The 25133-nt window shown below is 31.4% G+C and overlaps 1 protein-coding gene across 1 annotated transcript in view; it reads left to right on the top strand.

Annotated features, from left to right (window-relative positions):
• LOC127709898 (cholesterol transporter ABCA5-like) overlaps positions 1 to 13229 on the top strand; it is a 62833-nt gene extending 49604 nt beyond the window's left edge. Inside the window, exons 26-33 of the mRNA XM_052215582.1 lie at positions 3071 to 3301; positions 3922 to 4094; positions 4686 to 4761; positions 5584 to 5678; positions 6617 to 6736; positions 7579 to 7823; positions 8663 to 8718; positions 9354 to 13229. Coding sequence (XP_052071542.1) covers positions 3071 to 3301; positions 3922 to 4094; positions 4686 to 4761; positions 5584 to 5678; positions 6617 to 6736; positions 7579 to 7823; positions 8663 to 8718; positions 9354 to 9455 — 1098 coding nt within the window. The 3' untranslated portion in view covers positions 9456 to 13229. The remainder of the gene's footprint in view (positions 1 to 3070; positions 3302 to 3921; positions 4095 to 4685; positions 4762 to 5583; positions 5679 to 6616; positions 6737 to 7578; positions 7824 to 8662; positions 8719 to 9353) is intronic.
• The last annotated feature ends 11904 nt before the right edge of the window (positions 13230 to 25133 follow it).

Below are 25133 nucleotides of genomic sequence, written 5' to 3'. Positions count from 1 at the left end.
TTACTAGACATTCCAATTCTTTAACATTACAATGGTCATTAGGTTTGCTGGGCAGAATTGGAAAAATTGGTAAAGGTATTTATTGTTTGATGAAAACACGGATTTTAATGTTTCTGTAGTTATAAACTCACCTTTCAAATTAATTTTGATCTTAATTGTTTATGATTAGCACATTCCACAGACTGGTGGTTCAATAAGTTTTTATTGACTTCCTTATTTGTCAGTTGTTTTAACAGCAGTTCTTACTTACGTAGACATCACATTGTTGTGTGTCACCTACAGCACAGAGTTGACACACATTGATATCAGAGTTGATTCATATTAATAACAGTTGACACATATTGATATCAGAGTTGATGTGTGTTAATAACAGAGTTGACACATTGATAACAGAGTTAACACATATTGATAACATAGTTGCCACATATTAATAACAGAATTGACACATATTGATTACAGAGTTGACATAGGAGGGATCATTATACCTTATCTTGCATCAGACACACTGATACCAACAAAACTTGCACAGAAAATTCTACTGGATGTGAAGTCAATCTTCTGCTTTATTACACTACTATTTATCACATCAGTTTCTGGGGTTTACACATAGTCATGAAAGGGTTCTTTAAATGGAGGGAGATGCAAACATTTTTGTATCTAAATTATATCCCCGCTTTAAAATAGTGGGGGTATACTGTTTTACCTCTGTCTGTTCGTCGTCTGTCCATCCGTCCCATGAATATTTTTCGTCGCATCTTTCTCAGGAACTACATCATAAGGATTTCTGAAATTTGGTTTCAGGATTTATATAAGTCAGCTATATCGTGTGATGCGTTTTCAGATTCATCACTCAACAACTTCCTGTTTACCGAAATATTTGGGCGGGGGTATCATCAGTGAGCAGAAGCTCACAGTTTCACTTGTATTTTCTCCAGATTGATTGAAAAAAAAAACACCCAACCAAAGTAACAATTGCATCTACAATTTAAATCATACACACGTTGCTTTTAGGGCTTTCCTTCACTATAATATAGATATTTTCATCTATTATTCTTAAGTAGGTCATTTAAAGAATCTCTGTAGCAATCTACAAAAATCTTCCATTGAAAATTTACCCTGAATTTGTGATCTGACTTTTCTTGTCATGCTTTGCTACCATGTTTTGTAAACTTTTTGTTTTGTGTTTTCATATAAAAAACTACTTTTTTTCTTTATTTTGATAATTATATAATGTGATGTTATCACAAATGCTTAACATAATATTTAGCCAGTTTATATGGCAATCTTGCAGAAAATATCCTGATACACATATAATATCCTGATACACATATAATTTATACACATATAATTTGAAAAATTTTGTTTTTGTTTGTTTGAAATTTTGATATCATTTTTCTTCAGATATTATTTAATAGGTACATGAAATCACAAACATGTTTCTTTACTTTACCTTGTCTATATTTTATGAAAAACGTGGATATTTCAGTATCAAGTTACTGCATGGTTTTTCATTTATGAATTACAAAAGAGAATGCATGATTAAATATGAATGGTCGAATAAGTACAAATGTATGTGTGCTTCATGCATGAGTGTTTATTTTCAGGTTTCATAAAAACTTTGTCCTGTGTAAGTTAACAGTAACTCTTATAAATACATGTACAAAAACTTTGAAAAAAAAAATTTCATCTTGTTTTATTTTTTATTAAGCAGCCTGGCCAGTATTCAAATGAGTTGGTGAGTGACAACCAGACACAAAATATGCAGTGACCTATTGTTGCTTACATCCACCTCATTTGGTCCGTCGTTAATTGTTTTGTCTCATCGGCAATCATACAACTTCTCATCATTTTTATATTTCATGCTCAAAGCTTTTTCTCACTCGTTTGTGAAGGTTTTTTCTTCCTGTAAAAGAAAGTGTTTTTAAAAAAAGTCTGAGAAAAAAGGAAACTTGTCATGATGTGTCATAGAGAAGATGATTGGTGCTCACAAAGGTTCTTTAATTTCTGCTGAATAGCTATTTTGAATTGACCAAATTTAAGTTTTTGAATTATTTTTTCTAAATTGATGTTTTCTATGCCACCTCCATAGCTTCCTTTTAATGAATATGTAAAATACTTGGTGAAATATACTTTAAGGGCATACGATACAGTTTTGATACGGGGTTCAACAGTGAATTTTGGACGAAAGTTTACATACAAGCTATATATAATCAGTTCCAATCTCCTATTTTTAGTGCTCATCTTGGTTCCTGATTATTCTGAAAGGTTGTGACTGTCATATAAGAGACAAATACTGCTTTGGGTAGATAAGGGTCATTTTATGACTTTTTGGTTAAAATCAAAAATAAAATTTATACTTTTTATCGGTATAATCTTCCATTAAATACAATACAGATTTACACAAAATTTCGTGGAACATAAAATTTTGATAAATACCCTTTTAAAATACTCGCGATTATAACACTTTTATATATATTTTACTAACTTGGTACAATTTCACATTGAAAAGTAAATTTATTAAGGAACTTCATTTGTGTTTACCAGATTGGTTTTCGGTTAAGTCTGTTCTCGTCTCATATCATTTGGATGTAATGTGTTGAATCTAGTTGCTCAATTTTAGTAAAAATTCGTAATTTCATTTTTTTTTTTATCTCTGAATTAGAAAATATAAAATTATAGATATATGTTATTTAACCAATTTGTTGTGTATCTCTAAAAAAAAACCATAAATATTCTGAAGGACTCAGTCTGTTTCCTGTTTACATGAGATTTTTATCTTGACAACAATATTTCAGTACTCTTTCTGTCTCATGTTTACATGAGATTTTTATCTTGACAAATTTATTTCAGTGCTCAGTCTGTCTCATGTTTACATGAGATGTTTATCTTGACAACTTTATTTCAGTACTCAGTCTGTCTCATGTTTACATGAGATTTTTATCTTGACAACTTTATTTCAGTACTCAGTCTGTCTCATGTTTACATGAGATTTTTATCTTGACAACTTTATTTCAGGACTCAGTCTGTCTCATTTTTACATGAGATTTTTATCTTGACAACTTTATTTCAGTACCCTGTGGTAATGGTAGAAAATTTAAGAAAAGAATTTGCAAAAAGGGGGAAGCAGAAAAGAGATGGATGTAAAAAGGTCCAGGCAGAAGAAAAGGTCAAGGTGGTTGTTAGGAATGCATCCTTTGCTGTTGAAAGTGGTGAAGTACTGGGACTTCTTGGACCTAACGGAGCAGGAAAAACTACCACCTTGAATATGGTTATTGCTGAGGTTGGACCAACGAAGGGAAAGGTCAGTACTATATCGCTGATATTGTTGGGGGATTATGCCACTATTCAAGGAAGATTCATTTATTTTTAATATCCTGTCATCAGATGTATTTTGTTCATAAAAAATTTTCGAGGGCCAGATACAGTTTGAATGTACATTTATTAATATATTCATAATACCTTGGAATTAGAATTATCTTAAAATTAATATTGTGTCGTAATATATTTTGAACAACAATAGATTTTGGTTACCAGCAATGTATTCTTTATTTTGAAAAACTAAGCTTTTTAATCTGAATATCATATTTACAAAAACCTGGTTATATGTACATATAGGAGGGTCTGAATGGGGTTTACAGAATAGAGAAAAAATGACCAATGCTACAGAAAAATAGGCTGGAAAAGTAGACAAAAAAATAGAGAATAATGGGATGTTTAAATATAAAGATTAGAGTATCAAGGGCAAAAATATAAAGAACAGAATAAAATAACCTAAAAATTAAAGAATATAAAAATGAAGGGCCCCTATACAGACCCTCATATATGCTAGAGTGGGCACCAGTGTGTTAGTAATCCTCCATCTCTTAAGCACAGTCCAAATTGACACACTGATGGTTTCAGTTTTTATTTTACTTATTTTAGGTCCATGTAGGAGGGCACGATGTAAGATCCAGCATGTCAGATGCCTTTAAAGTACTTGGATACTGTCCCCAGCATGATGCATTGTGGGATTTGGTTCAGCTTGATGATCATCTTAGGGCTTATGCTGCCATCAGAGGCATTCCAAAAAGAGACATAGAAAATGTCATCAATTAGTAAGTGAAACTGACCAAAAGATAACCTCCTTTTTTAGGAACCAGTTTTGCTACCCTGATATAGTGTTCATAATGGTAAAATTGAGAAGAGACTGTGATACATAGAGAATTTAAATATTGAAACATAAGGGTACTAGACTTATGTTAAACAAAAAAATGGCAAAGACAAGCAAATAAATGGTCATTAAGGCATGTACATGAAATTTTGATAATAATAGATGAAGAATGATAATAATTGATGCATCAACCCAACAACACATTGTAGACATATACTTAACAATAAGTAGTTTTGAAATAAGTATTCTATGGCTTTGAATGGTGAATAGGTGTCGACACGTTTTCAGAAATCTCAAAATGGACTAATAGAGTGTGAAGCAGATTCACTGTAGCTAAGACGTAAATATCATTATTGAACTAGATTTTCTTTTTTATGGACTAGCAAAACAAAACAAAAATGACATCATCAACCTCCTGCTATGGCTAATGCTCATAAAATAAAAATAGATTTTTTGGAATATTTTTTGCTATTTATAACACTTTTCACTAATATTTACCATTACAAAGACAATAATCTTATGTTCTTACTTTTAGTTATATAAAAGAATTAAAGTTAGAGGATCATGCAGGAAAAATGTCAAAAAAATTGTCTGGCGGTACAAAGAGAAAGGTATGTAGTCTTTTCAACCTAATAATACCACTGGTTCTTTGAAAATATTGAAAGTAGGAGCAGGAGATTATTAAGTATTTGAAAAATAGAATTTTATAAATTCAGAAATGTTTTAAGCAAATTTCCTTTGTAGAAACCTATTTGTGTGTATGTATACACCTAAAGAGTAGAACAAAATATCTCAACTTCCAGTTGTCATTCAAAACAATACAATGATTCAAAAAAAGAATTTCCCTCATCATCCTTTAAGTAGCATATGCAGCTAATATTTTAAAACTGGTATAGAAGCATATCACTCTACTTATAAGGGTCTGGAAGCAGGGGTTTCAAAATATTAGTGTTCTGATAATTATTATTATTATAATTATATTTTTTTTACATTATAGGCAACTTTTGTTTATTGTATTTGTGCTTTTCTTACATAAAATATATGAGTAAAGATAAATGTCATAAATGATGAAATTAACATAATTCTGTAGGATATAGATTTTCTTGTACAATTTCAAGCAGGTACATGTACGATGACTTTGATATTCAAGAATGCATGAATGCCATTTTGCCCATACAATGTGTGAATGACTTTAAAAATCAGTGCATAGCAAGAGTTTACTTGTATTAAATTGAAAAAGCATATTTTTTCATGTACAGAAATATGTCAGATAATTCAGATTTGTAATTTTCATGGCATGACTTTTTCATAAATTCATGTAGCACATGGTTATATTATTGAAATGTGCATTTATTTCAAGCACAAGATGTGTTGCTTAAGATTTTTATGTTTTGATTGAATTATTTAAATTTTGTTATGATTTGATATTGTAGCTAAGTTATATAATCAGTATGCTTGGTCGGCCTAAAGTGGTGCTAATGGATGAACCATCTACAGGAATGGACCCACAATCAAAAAGATTTCTCTGGTATGTACACACATTTGAACAAGTTATTTATATCTTTTATTCCATTCTTATATAATTTAATTTTGGATGTAACACGTCTTCTGATTGGCTGACATTGTTTTGTTTATCAGCTCATAGACATAATTTTGTCATGTGACCGTGATCTCATCAACGTTTTTTAATGGTTTACTCCTGTTTAAAATGGAATTTAGAATTAAATTATAAGAAATGACTGTAATATTTTTTCTGTCTATTGGAAATAACATTAAAAATGTGGTGCACACTTTAAAATAACCCGCTACACGGGTTATTCAGTGTGCACCACATTTTTGATGTTATTTCTTCATAGACAGAAAAAATATTACAGTCATTCCTTAAGTAATATCTAACGGGAGGGAAGAACTTTTAGGACACTTTGGGCCATAATTTTCATGTTTTGATTTCAGAAACAAATGGGATGGGGGAGGGGCTGGGGTTGAAGGATATTTGATCAAGATGTGAGTTTAATATTTTTGAATTATGGAATTTGGATTAGAAGTTATGGATTTTGGAATGAGATATCTTGCGTATCTTTATTATTATTGTGTAAAAAATTTGCCTTTCACCTCCTTTGTGTGACTATGTGGAATATAAATGATTCATATCCGCAGCAGAAAGAAAGAATGTGATGTACTGATAATGTTAATGTAATGCAATATTTTTGGTTTGAAAGCACAGAAGGAAAAAAATAAAAACTGAAAGTAATAATAAATAATTTGAGGAAGTATTGGTCTGAAATAGACTCATAAAAAAGTCTTTTTGGTTTTCTGTCAGGTACTTAATATTATGTTGTGTTTAAAGAAAATTCAATTAAATTATTCTATTGACAATGAAAAGAGTATCTTGTAAATACTTTTGTACATGAGGTTTTTCATTGAATATTGCTTGGGAATTTGAATTTTGATCACTTTTATTTCTAGGGACACTATTAGTTCCAGTTTCAGTGGAACAGAACGTGGTGCTATATTAACGACACATTATATGGAAGAAGCAGATGCCTTATGCACAAGAGTTGCAATCATGGTCAATGGAAAGCTTGAGTAAGTATTCAATCTAGGTCAGCTACACCTATTGGATATCTAAACATCTGTCAAACTGGCAATTTTCATTTTTCATTAAAATAGAACAATGTTCCAATGTCCCCCAGGTATAAATTATATTTTGGGGGTTTCCCTTAGTAAATTCTGATCTTTGCCATTGTTTTATCATCTGGGGTACCCATTTTGTATACTCAACTCCTAAACTCCTTACTGTGGATTCATTTATTATTCATGGGGTAACAGTTTTCATGGATTTAGTTGTTATACACAAACCACGAATTAAACTGTTCTATGAAGTATAAATTTTTTATAGGCTTGTATGTAGACTTTGTCAAAACCATGAAATCAAATATCCACTAAAATACAAATTTTCCTCAATCAACAAAAATTTCTACCCACGAAAATAAATGAATCCACTGTATTAGAATTTCTTGAAACTTTAGCAGAATCTTATATCTTATAACCATATTTTATCATTATGCATCTCATATTTGGTTTTTAATCAGACATTATTGATTGGATTTCCTCAAATAAATCATAGACTGTGCCACTAATTCATATGGGATGTGGGTACAATATTTTGAGATGTGCTTGTAGTTCCTTTAGTATTTTATCAGTCATTCTAGAGTTATTGGACTTTAATCATAAATAATAAAGAAATATTTTAAACTCTGGTATTCATGAAATCTTCCCATTGTTTTGTGCAAAATTTAAAAAAATACCATGTATTTTATCTATTTATTCTCACTGATTTGCGGATGAATGAACTATGCACTCAATGCACAGATGTATATATTCAGATTCATTTGTTACTAAAAATAAATGTTTGAATGTGTTAACAGATGTATAGGTGCAACTCAACACTTGAAGAACAAATATAGTAGTGGATATTTATTGGAAGTCAAACTTAGAATAGAAGACATCACTGACGAAGAACAAGCTCACCGATTACAGGAGTTACAAAACTATGTTGTGTCTCTTTTTCCAAATGCCGTAACATTAGAGAAATTTGGAACTTATGCCCAGTTCAAAGTACCGAAGACAGATGTTCCGTCATTAGCTAATGTCTTTGCCTCACTTGAAGAAGGTAAATATACAAGAATTTGTTACAAGTTTTGCATTATTTTACATAATATTCATTTTTGAAGATGTGCCTTTATTTTTTCTTCATATATTGTCTTTTTAAGAATAATTGATCGGATATATTTTTCCTCTACCACAATAGACTTTTTGACATTTATTATTTAAATTGATCTAGGCTTCATCTTACATCAAGATCATCAATACAGAATATCATTTGTCTTTTCAAGATCACACCCCTATGAACGGGAGATGCCAATATAATCTCAAGAGCTCTGCTCAAGGATTACACTGGTTGAGGGTTGATATGATGTGTGATATTGAAAAAGTCACTTTATTATATACCTCAGGTAGATGTTTTTCACATGACATGGCATCGTACAGATTAGGGGTTTGATAAAGCCTTTGCTCCCGTAACTGATATCAAATTCATCATAGATGGCTAATACAGCATGATTGCCATTGATCGTATTACACATACAATATACTTGTATTTATAAAACTATAATTTGTGAATACTCTCACTGTTAGCAAAATTTTAAATTAAATTTAGGATCTTTCATTGTGGTGTCAGACATTTTTTCTTATGTCAAATAGTAATGGGAATGTATTTGAAATCAGTAATGGCGAACAAATAGCAATAAGGTGTATTGGACACTGGGAGAGCATGGAAAAAATTCTTGGACATTGAAGTTTTTCTGTTTTTATCTCCTTCACATTTGATATTTTAAAATGATTTAGTGAAAACAATAGATTTGCAAAACAGAACTTATAAACTATTTAATAATTCAAAGATGAAAAGGCTGTAGAACTTTTTCTTTTTATCAATGACCATTTATATTTCAGGTAAGCGTCACCATGGAATGGAAGAGTACAGTTTCAGTCAGTCTACGTTAGAACAGGTAAATACCTTACATACCTTATGTATAGATATTCAAGTATAATATAAAGCCCTTCAGTTTGTCTAAGAAATATACTTCCTTATAAAAGAGGGAGGATAGAACCTCTATTTGGACCTCAAGATTTCATAGAAAATTGAGAATGGAAACGGGGAATGTGTCAAAGAGACAACAACCTGATCAAAGAGTAAAATGTTTTAGACAGAGTCATTCAATTTTTCTGGGAAATGTTGTTTTTTTTTTAATAAAGGAGGGAGGAAATTACCAGTACTTGGACATCCAAATTCTATGTATATGTATATGGCAGAGCCAATCAGTTTGTCCTAGAAATATACATTTTATATTAAGGACCTTGTTTGGTTTATTGGGAAGCAAGGATTTCATGAGAAATGCTTTGACTTTGTAAGATTGTATCCTTTTTTCCCCCATTACCTTAGAAACTAAGATACCTGATATCTGTTACAATATATAAAAAAATATAATGAAGAATGTAGCATGATGATGAGTTATTTGTTTTAAATACAGATTTAAAGATCCTACTTGTGATTTACTATAAATAGACTACTATTTTATTTCTTAAAAACATAATTTGATATTGTTTTCTTGTATTTAGACTTAGACTTTTTATCTTCTTTCAGGTGTTTATAGAATTTGCTAAAAGGCAGTTAGATGAACATGCTGGTGATCATGATGAGGATGATAAGAAAGATCATAAAAGAACATCCTCTCTTGTTATTTGATAATAAACTGGTGCTTTAATGTCTACACTGTGTTATGGCCTTTTACTGTGGCCATTTGTTTGCTCTGTGTGATAAATTAAAAAAACTTGAAAAAAAAATTCAATGCTAAAATAAATATTGTAATGATATGTTTACTCCTAATGAACCTGGTGTCATTTGGACCACATTGGATTCCAAGATACGTAAAATTGTTCCAGATGGTACTTTGTATATTTCTATAATTTAAGAACTTATTGTGATAATTATTGTTAAATGAGGCAGGAGTCAGTATATATTGTGATCTTTTTTTCTCTTTGTTCATACATCTAGTCATTCATTTGTTCTGTCCATCCACATGTTGTACCCAATTAAGTAACATCGAATTAAATTTTTCTTGTCAACCCCAAAAAATTGTTTTTCTAATGAGAATATTTTTAGGGTTTTCCATTACAAAACATGGCAATTGTCTTTATAATTTATGTGGGTGTATGTCTTTTTTAGCATGACTGCACTTGAGAATGGTGTAAATAATAAATATTTAAATATAAAAGTTGATCAACAATGTAAAGTGATTGGTTATGTTTATATTTTTTAACTTTAATTATTATTGATTTTTTAAAATATTTGAAAGTTATTTTCAATGTGGCAAGCTAATTATTTCCTATCAAATTATGCTATGCCATAATGCATCATTCATATATATTTTTTAAACAGTAACATATCATTGTAATCTGCCTGACTCTACTATCAAGCACTGAGCCAGGATCACACGCTTTTTATTTATTAGCTATTTCCACAGTTTATTTACTGTATACCTATATATAGGTTACTGGTTAACAGTGAGCCAGGATCTCAAACTGTTTATTTCCACAGTTTATTTACTGTATACCTATAGGTTACTGGTAAGCAGTGAGCCTGGATCTCACACTGTTTATTTGTTACCAATCTCCTCAGTTTTCTACCAGGTTATTGTTGTATATGTCTTTCATCACAGAAGTACATACTTTTTTGGTTTGATTAATGTACCGGTAGTGTTTTATTTAATTTTGGAAACAAATGATAAAATGGAGCCATAATTCCTGCTATTGATTTGAATTATGTTCATTTTAAACTCCAAATCATTGTTGTTCTTGCCTCCTCGTCCTGGTTCTAAGGTTAAAACTAACATGACTTGTCTCTGGATGTTAACCTTTTTATACGCCCGTTTACGGGACGTATTATGGTATACCGTTGTCCGTCCCGTCCGTCTGTCCGTCCGTCCGTCGTCAACATGTTGGACAATAACTCAAAAACACTTTAACCAATTCGCATGAAACTTTAATGAAATGTTTATATCTATTGACCTGAGCTCCCTTTCGTTTTTTATAAATTTTAGATTTTCAGTTTCCTAGTATTGGGTTTTTTTTCAATTAAAAAAGGGGGATTTTCCAGTTTTCGGACATTAACTCAAAAACACTTTAACCAATATGCATGAAACTTTGGTGAATTGTTTATATCTATTGAAGTGAGCTCACTTTCATTTTTTATAAATTTTGGATTAACCGTTCTGAGTTTCTGGGTTTTATTCATTAAAAAAGGGGGGATTTTCCAGTTTTCGGACAATAACTCAAAAACAATTTCACCAATTTGCAAGAAACTTTGGTGAATTGTTTATTACTATCGACATGAGCTCCCTTTTGATTTTTATAAATTTTAGACTATACGTTTACGATTTATGGGGTTTTATTCATTACAAAAAAGGGATTTTCCAGTTTTTCGGACAAGAACTCAAAATTGCTTTCAGCATTTTTGATGAAACTTTGGTAAATTGTTTATATCTATTGTTGTAAGCTCCCTTTTGATTTTTATAAATTTTAGATTTTACGTTTCCGAGTTATAAGATTTTATTTATAAAAAAAGGGGTGATTTTCAAGTTTTTGGACAATATCCTTAAAGTGCTTAGAGCAGTTATCATTAAACTTTGATGACTGATTTATATCTATTAAGATAACCTCCCTTTAGTTTTTTTTATAAATTTCTGATATAAAATTGAGAATATTATAATATGTCAAGTATTTAATTACAATCCAAATTCAGAAACCTAAAATGTGTCAAGTATTTAATTACAATCCAAATTCAGACCTGTATCAAGCTTGAATATTGTGTCCATTTTTGCCCCAACTTTTCAGGGTTGAACCTCTGCGGGCGTATCCAGCTGCGCTCAGCGAAGCAGTTTATTTCTTATGGCACAGTCAGATACTTGTTAAGGTGAAGATTAGGTTCAGGGTTAATTAAATTTTGAATCCCTCTATACCTGCTATGAATTCACCTTCAATGTGTGCTGTCCTTTTGTATGTCTCTCTCCTTTGTGGTGCTAGAAATGTTCTCATGTCCATTGGAATGATCAGTATGTCCATCTGTCTCAGCATTTCTTCTATTTCCTTTAGGTATCTGTATCTTTGACAATTTAGTGAACAAACTATATCATTGTGACCTTTAATTGCCAAAGAACACAGTCAATTTTTATTACTAAATAAAAATGGTAAACTTTTCTTACCAAAGAAACACACAAAAAATGTAAAGCCCAGAATCATTCTTTTTTCCTTGTCCTAAGAATTTTTGCTGTCTCTAGATTTTTTATATGGGAAGAAATAAGTGTCTACATTTTTTTATTTAGGAAAATGATTTATGTTTCGAGATTTTTCACATGGGAAGAAATTGGTGTCTCTACAATTTTCACATGGGAAGAAATTGGTGTCTTTACAATTTTCACATGGGAAGAAATTGGTGTCTCTACAATTTTCACATGGGAAGAAAAATTCTAAAAGTATGAAATGTATTAGAAATAAGGAGAATTTTAAAACACTTTATAATAATCATAATGTAAATTATGGAGTAATATTACAGTTATTGTGTGAAATGTTTTATGCAAAGTTTAGGAAAATTGAGAGGCGTTACAAAATGTGGAGAAAATTGTTTAAATTTTTTCATGTAGGGTCTTTTAAACCTGTCTTTACGGTATGGGATATACATTGTTGAAGGTCATGCTGTGACTCATAGTTGTATACATCTACATCATTTGGACTCTTGTGGATAGTTGTCTCATTGGCAATCATACCACATCTCCTTATTTTTATATCTTGCTCAAAAAATGAAAACAACACGTTATAAATTTCATACATCCCAAGCGCTTTGAAATCATAGCAGTAAGTTTTGGACCCATCTTCATATCTATTTTATGAACATGTTTTTTAATTTAACCAAGGTACCTTATATATTGTGGATTCATTTATTCTAGTCCGTACCAATTTTCCTGGATTAAGGAAGAATTGTACTTTTGTGGATACTTCATTTTGTGGTTTTGCAAGAGTCTTATGCAAGCCTAAAAAAATGTGTACTTCCTTGAACATTAAGTTGTGGTCCATTTGTACCCATGAAATCAATGAAAATTGATATCTCATGAATAATGTGGAATCCACATTGAAAAAATAATAATTTCTTTACCCAAATTTAAAAATAAACACAAATTTTTAGGTAAGAATGAAGATTAAGATGTAAGGCATCAAAATTAATATGAAGAGAGAATTTATGTTCTGAAAGTAAAAAAGTACAGAAAGTTTGATTCTGGTAGTACAAAAATGTAGCTAGCATAGAATGTAATGGCAAGGATTTCAGTCAACTGTATATTATGTTATATTTATTCGGGTCTGTAATCATATTTTGAACCGGTATTTATTATTGTTATAGTTATTCTTGATAGCTACAAATTTTTACATATGTATGTATTTGAGATGAATATTATTTGGTGTCAACTTGTTTTGTTAGTATTTCTTTTGCTTATTGTTGCCATTATATATTTGCCTTTAACGCAATTGGTTGAAAGGTGATGATTAGAGTCTGCTTTGAATATAAAATATTTGCTATAAGCTTCTTCAGGTATGCCTATAATTAAAAAATATGGAAAGCAAGATACACCTAAAACCATTAGAGTAAAAATAAATGGAATAAAGTGGAAATTGTTAAATTGTGTTTATGAATCCAAAATAAATGATTTAGGTAAATTGGATGTCTTCCACTATCTTGGATTGTTAAAAAGCAGAAAACAATTGGTCCAGATCTTAAATGAAATATGCAAATTTGGAGAGAGGAATGTAATTCTTTTGTAATGATATTCATCTAAATGAAGATGATAATGTGTTTCTGGGTAAACTTATCGATCCTTTAAATAAACTTATTCTAAAAGGCTACTAATTCAACACAATGATTAGATCTTTGAATATTGTTTTATCGGTATAAATAATGATTTTAAAACAGTAAATTAAAACCAAACTATGTTCTTTATGTGCCTGTCCCAAGTCAGGAGCCTATAGTTCAGTGGTTGTCCTTGGTTCATGTCTGTCATATTTGTTTTTATGCCCCCGCAACTTATAGGTCCCTCTGTCCCTCTGTCGGTCTGTCTGTCCGTCCCATTATGGTTATATAGTTATTCCGGATAACTCCTCCTACAGTTTGAATGCTAGGAAGTTTTCACTTTGCTGGCTGTTTGTACATATGTTGAAGGTGTGCATATGGTCAGGTTTTTGGTTTTATTGATATTTGCTCTTTTGGGAAATAGTTGAACTTTGTCATTTTTATACGACCGCAAAAAAATTTTGTGGTCGTATATTGGTATGACGTTGGCGTCGTCGTCCGGCGTCATCGTTGTCCGGCGTTGTCGTCCGAAGACACATTGGTTTTCACACTCTAACTTTAGTTTAAGTGAATGGATCTCTATGAAATTTTACCATAAGGTTCAATACCACAAAAGGAAGGTGGGGATTGATTTTGGGGGTTATGGTACCAACAGTTAAGGAATTAGGGGCCAAAAAGGGGCCAAAAATAAGCATTTTTGTAACTTCCAGACATAACTTGTGTGTTAGTGTATGGATCTCTCTGACATTGTACCACAAGGTTCCATATCACAAAGGGAATGCTGGGATTGATTTTGGGGGTAATTGCCTCCAAATTTTAGGAATTAGGGGCCAAAAAGGGAAAAAAAACAAGCATTTTTCTAGTTTCATGACAATAACTTGTGTGTAGGTGTATGGATCTCTCTGACATTGTACCATAAGGTTCCATATCACAAAGGGAATGCTGGGATTGATTTTGGGGGTAATTGCCTCAAAATTTTAGGAATTAGGGGCAAAAAAGGGGCAAAAAACAAGCATTTTTCTAGTTTCCTTACAATAACTTGTGTGTAAGTGTATGGATCTTTATGAAATTGTACTACAAGGTTCCATATCACAAAGAGAGAGCTGGAATTGATTTTGGGGGTAATTGCCCACAACGTTTAGGAATAAGGGGCCATAAAGGGGCCAAAAATAAGCATTTTTCTAGTTTCCAGACAATAACTTGTGTGCAAGTGTATGGATCTCTCTGAAATTGTACTGCAAGGTACCAAACCACAAAGGGAAGGCTGGGATTGATTTTGGGGGTAATTCCCTAGAAATTTGAGGAATTAGGGGCCATAAAGGGGCAAAAAAACAAGCATTTTTCTAGTTTCAGGACAATAACTTGTGTGTAAGTGTATGGATCTTTATGAAATTGTACTGCAAGGTTCCATATCACAAAGGGAAAGCTGGGTTTGAGTTTTGGGGTAATTGCCCTAAATGTTTAGGAATTTTGGGCCAAAAAACAAGCATTTTTCTTGTTTCCAGACAATAACTTGTGTTCAAATGTATGGATCTCTGAAATTGTACAGTTCATACATGTGAACCTCCCGACGGGAGTACAATAATCCCGTTTTCAGGGGTCTCCTCCCGACCTCCTGTTGAAGACAAAAAAATCCCGTGTATGAAATATTTCATGAATGAAAAATTTCAGCCCAACATATCTGGTGTAACTGACATTACTGAAGTTACATTTTACCTGTAAATCAATTAACATGCATAATTATATGGCCTCACTTGTCACCTTGGGTGTCAAACATACTGGTAATAAACGATTTTTACCTCAGGCTAACTGCCGTTGTGTAATAAAACTTTGTTTATTTAAAATGAATGTTGGGTTACTTCCCTTGATTTATCCTGTTTTAAGTTACTTTCCTTTAAATAGTGTAAATTTTTAAAAGAATATAAATAAAATATAAATTGAAGAAATAAGCATAATAATATGGTAATTAAATGATTTTAAATGTTTTAGGACAAATAAAAAAATAATAATTTGAAAATTATTTGAGGGCTCTATACTTCCTTTCAAGGCTTAAATTGGAATTTATATAATAACTATGACCCTTAATTACAGTTTGATTGTGTTACTTATCATGCATTAAAAATCTACTTGCATAAAGATTAAAATAAAAGATCTACTTGCAGATAGATAAGCAAAGGTTTTGATTGCAATGAATAATGGTAAGAAAGATATGACCTAAAAAATTATAAAGAACATACTAAAAAAGAAGAATGTTAGATTGAACAAGTTGAAAGTTTAAAAAGATAGAGAAAATTTATAAGTACAAAGGTACTATAAACATAATACATTCGGATGGAAAGTTGAAGAAAACACACTTTAACAGACAATTTCTACAGCACACGGTTACATTTACGACAGAATTTATGTCGATTAAAAACATCCTGATCTGAGTCCTAATCTCCAAAACTCCTGATCTTAGTTTCACAGTCCATCACATGTATGTGTACTGCAAGGTACCATACCACAAAGGGAAGGCTGGGATTGAGTTTGGGGGGTGATGAATCATAAGGGGGTTCAAAAATTTTTTTTTGGGGGGGGGGATTTTTTTTCCCCTTTTTTTCTTTAAAATTTTCCATTTTAAATTGGTTATTTCTGATTTATATATAAAAGCAAATAATAATGATATGGTTTGAATAGATAAATTAAAATTTTTTAAGTTCTTAGACCACATTTATTCTGTGTCAGAAACCTATGCTGTGTCAAATATTTAATTACAATCCAAATTCAGTGCTGTATCAAGCTTGAATGTTATGTCCATACTTGCCCCAACTGTTCAGGGTTCGACCTCTGTGGTCGTATCAAGCTGCGCCCCAGCGGAGCATTTTATTGGAGTATATACTTGCATAAGAGGTGCATAGCGTTTCCGGATAACTCCTCCTACAGTTTGAATGCTAGGATGTTGCCACTTTGTTGGCTGTTTGTACATATATTGAAGGTGTGCATGTGGTCAGGGTTTTGGTTTTTATTGATATTTGTTCTTTTTGGAGATAGTTGAACTTTGTCATTTTTTTTAGTATTTCCTTGCATAAGAGGTGCATAGCTTTCCCGGATAACTCCTCCTACAGTTTGAATGCTAGGACGTTATCACTTTGTTGGCTGTTTGTACATATATTGAAGGTGTGCATGTGGTCAGGGTTTTGATTTTTGTTGAGCCTTCGACTTTTGTCGAAAAATGCGAGACATAGCGATCCTACATTCCGTCGGCGGCGTCCACAAATATTCACTCTGTGGTTGAAGTTTTTGAAATTTTAATAACTTTCTTAAACTATCCTGGATTTCTACCAAACTTGTACAGAAGGTTGTTTATGATCATAAGATAGTATCCAGAAGTAAATTTTGTAAAAATAAATTCCTGTTTTTCCGTATATTACTTATAAATGGACTTAGTTTTTCTGCCAGGAAACATAACATTCACTCTGTGGTTCAAGTTTTTAAAATTTTAATAACTTTCTCAAACTATCCTAGATTTCTACCAAACTTGGACAGAAGCTTGTTTATGATCATAAGATAGTATCCAGAAGTAAATTTTAAAAAAAATCCCGTTTTTCCGTATTTTACTTACAAATGGACTTAGTTTTTCTGCCAGGAAACATTACATTCACTCTGTGGTTAAAGTTTTTAAAATTTTAATAACTTTCTTAAACTATCCTGGATTTGTACCAAACATGGACAGAAGCTTGTTTATGATCAAAAGCTAGTATCTAGAAGGAAATTTTGTAAAAAAAAATTTCCTGTTTTTCCGTATATTACTTATAAATGGACTTAGTTTTTCATCCAGTTAACATTACATACAGTCTGCAGTTAAAGTTTTTAAAACATTTATTAGATTCATAAACTATCCTGGATTTTTACCAAACTTGGACAGAAGCTTCTTACAATAAAAAAATTGTATCGAGAGGAATATTTTTATTAAATGTTTTCCTCATCTCATTTTTGTTGAGCCTGCGATTAACAGCAAAAGTAGGCGAGACACTGGGTTCCGCGGAACCTGTACGAATTTTTATTATGTCACCCGTACGACAATGTCGGGTGACATATTGCTTTTCCTCCGTTTCTTTATTATGGCACCCTCAACGGAGTTGGGGTGACATATTGTTATTGTTCGTTTCTTTTTTTTCTTTTTATTATTTTTATTCTTCCACACATTTTGTCCATGCTATTTCTCGGGATTGGTCAGACCCATGTTGATGGAACTATACCATAATATGAATCGCCATGTGAAGTTGTGCAAGAAACATTGGAATGGTTCAAAATAGTCCGTTACCATGGAAACTGCAAAAATGTAAAAAAAAATTAAAATTCTAAATCTTTCATTATAAGAGGCAACCTCTTGAACGTTTATGTAAATGTTGGCAGTGGTGCCCTGAGGTACCAACAGTACTTGGAATTTTATAAATGGCTTCCATTGCCATGGAAACTGGAGAAAAGTTTAACATTGATCCTATGGGAAAAAACATCAAAGCAGCATTTTCTTAAGGAAAATAAGATCAAACTGAAACAAATTTCATGAATATATAACATGGCATATTAGTCAATGTTGAAACTGTTGTTGGAATTTCCGAAATGGACACCGTTACCATGGAAACAGCAAAAATGTCCAAAAATCTCAAAATGCTCCAAACTTAATGAAACTCATTATAAATGGTAAATGGTAAGTAAAGATAAGACTTTGGACTTTGGAATTTCCCAAATGGCCGCCGTTGCCATGGAAACTGCAAAAAATTGAAAAATTGAAAAATGCTCAAAACTTTCTTAAAAATTTACAAACAAATATGTTGTAATGTATTTATGTGTAAATACTGTTTCAAATTTTCAAAATGGCTGCAGTTTAGTGGTAATGTGGGAAGGGTGCCATCCGCTATTGCTTGCAATGACAAATCTAGTTATGGCACCCTCAACGGAGTTGGGGTGACATATTGTTATTCTACGTTCTTTTTTTTCTTATTATTTTTATTATTCTTCCACACATTTTGTCCACACTGTTTCTCAGAATTGAGTGATTAAATGTTAATGGAACTATACTATAATGAGGACCCTCATGTGAAGTTGTGCATCTGAGTCTGGAATTTTTTAATATGGCCGCCGTTTCCATGGAAACTGCAAAATAGTGAAAAATTTTCAAAATTCTAAATCTTTCATTATAAGACCTAGCTGGATGAAACTTCATGGTAATGTTCCTTGGTATGCCTAGTTGTTGTGACAATATTAGGAAATTCCAAAATGACCGCCATTGTCATGGAAACAGGGCGAAAGTTTAACATTGACCCTATGGGAAAACACATTGAAGCTTCATTTCCTGCAAGAATGTTAGATCAAACCTTCTAGAACTTAGTGGATATGTAACATGGCATATCCTAAAGTGGCACCTGTTTTTGGAATTTCGGAAATTGTACCCGTTACCATGGAAATATCAAAAAATTTCAAAAATTTCAAAATGCTCCAAAATTGATGAAACTTTACAACAATGTTAATAGACATCTGTAGATGCGCTCTTTGACTTTGGAATTTTCAAAATGGCTGCCGCTCACCTGGCAAAGGGGGAAGGGTGCCATCTGTTATTGCTAGCAATTACAAATCTAGTTATTATTATTATTAATCCACCTTTTTTTGTCTGCCAGTTTTCTCATGGATTAATGGACCAATTATATTGAATGGGTACCAAAATGAGGACCACCAACTCTAGTTATGCACGACACCTTTGGAATTTTTTAAATGGCCACCATTACCATGGAAACCAAAGGAAGGTGAAAAAATAAAATTTTTGGAGTTTGGTGGATTATTTGGATATACATAAACTTAGAATCACGATATTTTTATACAATATAGATGCCCACTATATACTGGTTTTGGATGATTTTGGCAATCACTGGAACTTCTATGTTGCCATGGAAACTGCACCAAAAATTTCAAAAATATCAAAATGCTCAAAATTTAATGAAACTTCACAGTAATGATGAGCAACATTGGAAGATGTGGAAATTAGCGTTGGAATTTCAAAAATGTCTGCCGTTACCATGGAAATAATGCAAAACAGGTCAAAATGATCCAAAAACCTTAATGTAGCATTTCCTCTCTTAAAATGGTAGGTCAAATCCATTGAAACCTTCATGGTATGTTCCCTCCAATGTACCAATGTGGCATCTGTCATTAAAATTTTGGAAATGGTCTCTGTTACCATGGAAACCAGCAAAAATGTCAAAAATTTCAAAATGCTCCAAACTTTATAAAACTTGATATAAATGTTAACTGGCAAGTATAAATGAGACTTCTGGCTTTGGAATTTCCAAAATGGCCGCCGTTGCCATGGAAACAGCAAAAATGTGTAAAAATTTAAAAATGCTCCAAATGTTCTGAAAATTTACAGAAAGATGTAAAGCCATGCATATATGTCCATTTACTGTTTAAAATTTTCAAAATGGCTGCCGCTTAGAGGCAATGGGGGGAAGGGTGACATCCACTATTGCAATGGCAAATCTAGTTAATATTTGCTCTTTTGGGAGATAGTTGAACTTTGTAATTTTGGAGTATATACTTGCATAAGAGGGGCATAGCATTTCCGGATAACTCCTATACAGTGAACCATAGACCTATGTGCTCCCATGCTCAACTTTGTGTATTTTAAAATAACACTTTGCATCTGCGGGGGCATCATTTGTGTCTCCAAGACACAATAATATCTCAAAGAGAGTCCTACATTGACTTTGTTATAATACAGTTACTTCTGAGTGGAGTACGGGGGCATCACTTTGTCTAGTTCGTTAATTGTTTTGTTAGTTTTCTCAATTGAATTGTTTCATATTTTTCATGTCAGGGCCTGTTATAGCCGACTATATGGTATGGGTTTTTCTCATTGTTGAAGGCTGTACAATTGCCTATAATTGCTCACATCCACTTTATTTGAACTTTGGTGGATAGTTGTCTCATTTGCAATTGTACCTCATCTCCTTATTTTTATATATATTATTATTGTACACAAATGTACATTCAAGGTTCTACAATCCGTTGATACCTTTATTTTGGCATTGCACAAGGTCATGTTTTTCTCTGACTGTTAATGACATCTTAACATTAAATCCATTGGATGTTGTATTTGGCCCAAAAAATTGGAAGATAGCTGTATATAGAGAGAAACTGTACAGAATAAAAATAATCAGCAAGACAAGATGTAAAAATTGTCAGTCCACTCCTTCCAGGAGTTATTCCCCTTGAATGAGGATTTTGACCAATTTCTTGTGTTTTTTTAGGTTAACACCAACAATCAATCAAATTTTAAGTTACAGGTAAAGGCCTCTGTAGAATACAATTTTTTTTCCCAAACATTATCAATATTTCAATTGTCAATCTAACAGGCGTTTTGATACTCATTCAGACAATAACTGTACAGACCATGTTCACTGACAAACAAAGAAAGAAATATACACCATGAAAGGAAAAAGACAAACAAGTCAACAAAATATAACATGAGCCTCATTAAAAAAACATGGTAAATATAAAAAGATGATATAATTCATTTCCAGCAAAATGAAAGTCATTTTAACTGTTAAACAGAACATAAAACATGCTTATTCAATTACTTTATCAATTAAAGAAAGATATTTAGCATCAAGATTGCTTACATATCTTGACATAACTGTAACACTTATTTAAAATCAAACAGGACAGAACAAAAATTGCAACACCCACAATCAGGCTATTTTTCAACAGCAATGTCTGACATTAATTAAAACAAGTGAAAAGTTGAAATAACCATCTTTAAAAGGAACCAAATATGCTTGTAATGATACACTTAATTCAAAAAATCATTAATAACTGAGTATAAAGAATAAATGCATAAAAACATAATCTATTGAACAGTCTCCTTTTTTTAAACATTTTTGTATTTATAATAAAGGCAATCAGCAAAAAATCATCAATGTTTACAAAATTATGTGCATATAAAGAATTAATATATAGCTACTTATCCTTCCTTCAATGAAAAATAAGTACAAAAATGAAAGAAAGAAAAATAGATAAATACAATAATAAAAGAAAGAGGTACATTTATTTTTCATACTCTAGCTTTAGCATAGTTTGAGGTATATATGAATCCTCATGTCCATCCATCCCACTTTGATTTCCAGATGATAGATAGAGAACTGCTTTTGGAAATTGATAAACATTTAGAATGTTGTGGACCACTAAACACAGATAAACAGATTATCGTCATTTTCACTTTTACCATTCGCGAGTTATTGTTCTTGATTGTGTAAAATTCAAAATTTTGTGGTTTCTTAATGATAAGCAGAGAACACTTTTTTGAAATTGATTGAAATTTGAATTGAATATTTTGGACCACTAAAGACAGATTATGTTCATTTTTTATCGTTTTCACTTTTTAATATTTCATATTTATGGTACATTTGTACTTTGTTCCTGGAAAAATTCAAAATTTTGTGGTTCCCCAATAATAGATGAAGAACTCCTTTTTTAAAATGATTGAAATTTAATAGAATGTTTTAAAACAGAAATATTTCTGAAACCTTTTAAAATTTTTAACAATAGTTATACCCCTTTATAATATGAATTAACTTTTTCATTCCTTTCAAAACTGAAATAAATACTTGAGGTCTGTTTTGTTTGTTTACCTTAACATCAGCATTCAAGTGAGTACATGCATCTAATTGAAATAAAGAAAAAAGCAAAAACATCCAGGTAAGGTCTGTTTCCCTGGTCATTCATTGCACTCCCCTATTTTCGTGACGTATAGAATTGCATTAAATGGGATAAAGAATATTTGTGAGTATACATTTGTTTTATACATATACACAACATTTGAATTATTACCATAGTTAACATTACATCATCTAAAAAAAGTTAACAATATGCTGCTACAGAAACAAAATCATGATCTCTCAGTTGTCGTGTGCGGGGTATCTGTGATCACTTTTCTAGTTTACTTTGATTGTGATGAATATACTTTGTCATAATAAGATACAATCCCTGTTAATTTTTATTTAAATTTAGAAACAAAATTGGTAATATTATATAGTGCAGTCGTCTATACAAAGCAAAACATGATAATTAGTAAATTTCATACAGGGGATCATTGATCGAAGTATGCCGATAACTCGTCTACATGTAAACGCATATTTAAAGATTAGTTGAATCTAATGTAGTTAAAGCATCCTTCAACTGCATTGACAGTTTCTTCATATGTCTTATATCATCCGATTTGAAAACGAATTTCTCCTTTCTGGTCTCTATCAGTAATTCTTTCAAACCTAAAGGCAAACATGCATAGGATCATTATACCATTTTAAAGATTATTCAGAGATTATTTCGTTAAAAGTACAACGCAGAACACTCTGCAAATAAAAAGAAATAAACAGAAAACTGACATGTCAGCAAGGATCCCGCATGCACATTTTTGAGTGTGTGATAGAGCTATTTTATAGATACTGATGCAAACAAATCAACTTACTTTTTTTGGTATCCATTTAGGATTCCAGGAATTAATTCCGGATGTGATCTCAACGAATATAAAGTTTTAGTGGCCATTTGTAAATGGTAGTTAACCTAACTTTTGACATAGGGAATCAAGTTTCAATTGCAAATCAGTACCACATATTGGTTTTCATTGAAACAGCTAAACAACAGATTGTTTTTTTTTCAAAATTTTAATTTTGAACCAAACTTTAGTTTTAACAACAAGTTTGACATTAGGAATTAACTTGTTTTCGTTGACATTCCTACCAAAAAAGATGTTTCTCAAAATTTTGTTTTACAACAAGTTAGATTTTACCCTGTATTTGAGGTTGAAATTCAGTTTGGAACTGCATATCATCCTTATGAATAAGTTTTAGAGGGTACTATAGAATAACACATGAATAAAGAGATGGTTCTTAAAATTTGTGACTGTTTATTCACATTAAGTTATAAATACCACATTTTCTTTTTGGCACTACAATCAATAAAGAATTACTAATAATATTTAGGATCAATCATTCCCCCCCTCCTCCCCAATTATCAGAAAAAAATCAAGTTTTGACAAGGAGAATAAATTTTGAATTGCATGCTTATATCATGTATATATATATATCAATTTTTTGTTCTTATGTTGTGATTAATTTTTAGTCTACTATTATTATTATCTATAAAATGAAATATTTCGTGTAAAATTCCCTGGTATTAAATATAAAAATAAGGAGATCTGGTCTGATTGCGAAGGAGACACCTATCCAACAAAGTCCAAATAACGTGGATTTATGGGTCATCGTACGGCTTTTAACAATGGGGAAAACATACCGTTTAGTTATTTATGAAAGGCCCGAAATGAAGGAAAAGATTCACCATATTGGTATTTTTGTAGATCTGTCCAAAATCTCATTTAAGGATAGTCTTACAAGAAGTCGATGAATCGTTTTGAGATCTTGTATTTCTGAACAGTTTTGTTGTAAAAAGCATCCATCTAATATACTTTCAAGATATGACAAGAAATGCTGAATTTCGTCATAAATAATCATTTAAGGACAATAACTCTTTTAAGAGTCAATATATGGAATTTTAACACTTTTGAATGTTTTGTAGATATTGCATTGCTTATATTTTTTATGCTCTTTTGGTTCCCTGACTAGCTATTATAGTCTCAGGTTACTATACGAAAACTGATTAAGATAAATCTTATATCAGGAGTCGTTTGCTAATTTGATACAAAAAGAGAGTAGGTAGGTAATTGCAAGCTCTAAAAAAGAGGTTAATGTTTTAACCAAATACTTTGAAGATCTGTCATAAACACCATATTATTCAAATAACAAAAGTGTACTAACATATAAAAAAAAAGACTAGGGATAGGCACAAGAACATGTAGCAGTGTATAGCTATTATTAATGATAAGTGAATTAACAAGTACATAAGTATAAACATGATAAAAAAAATACAATATAACTGAAAAATACTTAATTTTATAATAATGGTATGATAGTAAATTATATTCCAAAAAGTACTAATATAACAGAAATAAATAACACAACAGTAGTCTACAGATGTTAAAATCTCGTAGATCCATTAGGAATATTTACAATTATATAAAAAAAAAAACCAAGGGAATCGCATAAAATAAAAACGGAGATAGACCGGATGCAACTACAAGTTAATCGTGTCTTGTTATGAATAAGTCAGCTGTCACGATAATATACACTCAGTAAAAATGCAATAATTAGTAATAGGACACAATTGATAAATGTACAAATCTTACTTCTTTTCTGGTAGCTAAAGATTTAAGACTGCGAAAACATGTCTCTTGTGAGTTGAAACATAGACACATCGTATCGATCTACCAAACTGAGCTCAATATTTGATGCGTATTTGAGGGTGGTAAAGGGTTATTTTCGTGCAACGTTTTCGGCCTTTTTATTTCACGTGTTCTCGTGTTTTGACGTTTCATTTCTCTTTTTTTCGTGTTTGGTTCAACGTGCGTTCTTCGTGTTTCCCCTTATGTATTTTCCGTGTTTC

The sequence above is a fragment of the Mytilus californianus genome, unplaced genomic scaffold (assembly GCF_021869535.1).
Source record: "Mytilus californianus isolate M0D057914Y unplaced genomic scaffold, xbMytCali1.0.p SCAF_7, whole genome shotgun sequence".
Taxonomy (NCBI): domain Eukaryota; kingdom Metazoa; phylum Mollusca; class Bivalvia; order Mytilida; family Mytilidae; genus Mytilus; species Mytilus californianus.
The sequence above is the reverse complement of the archived record's forward strand: the minus strand, read 5'-3'. Positions and strand labels throughout refer to the sequence as shown.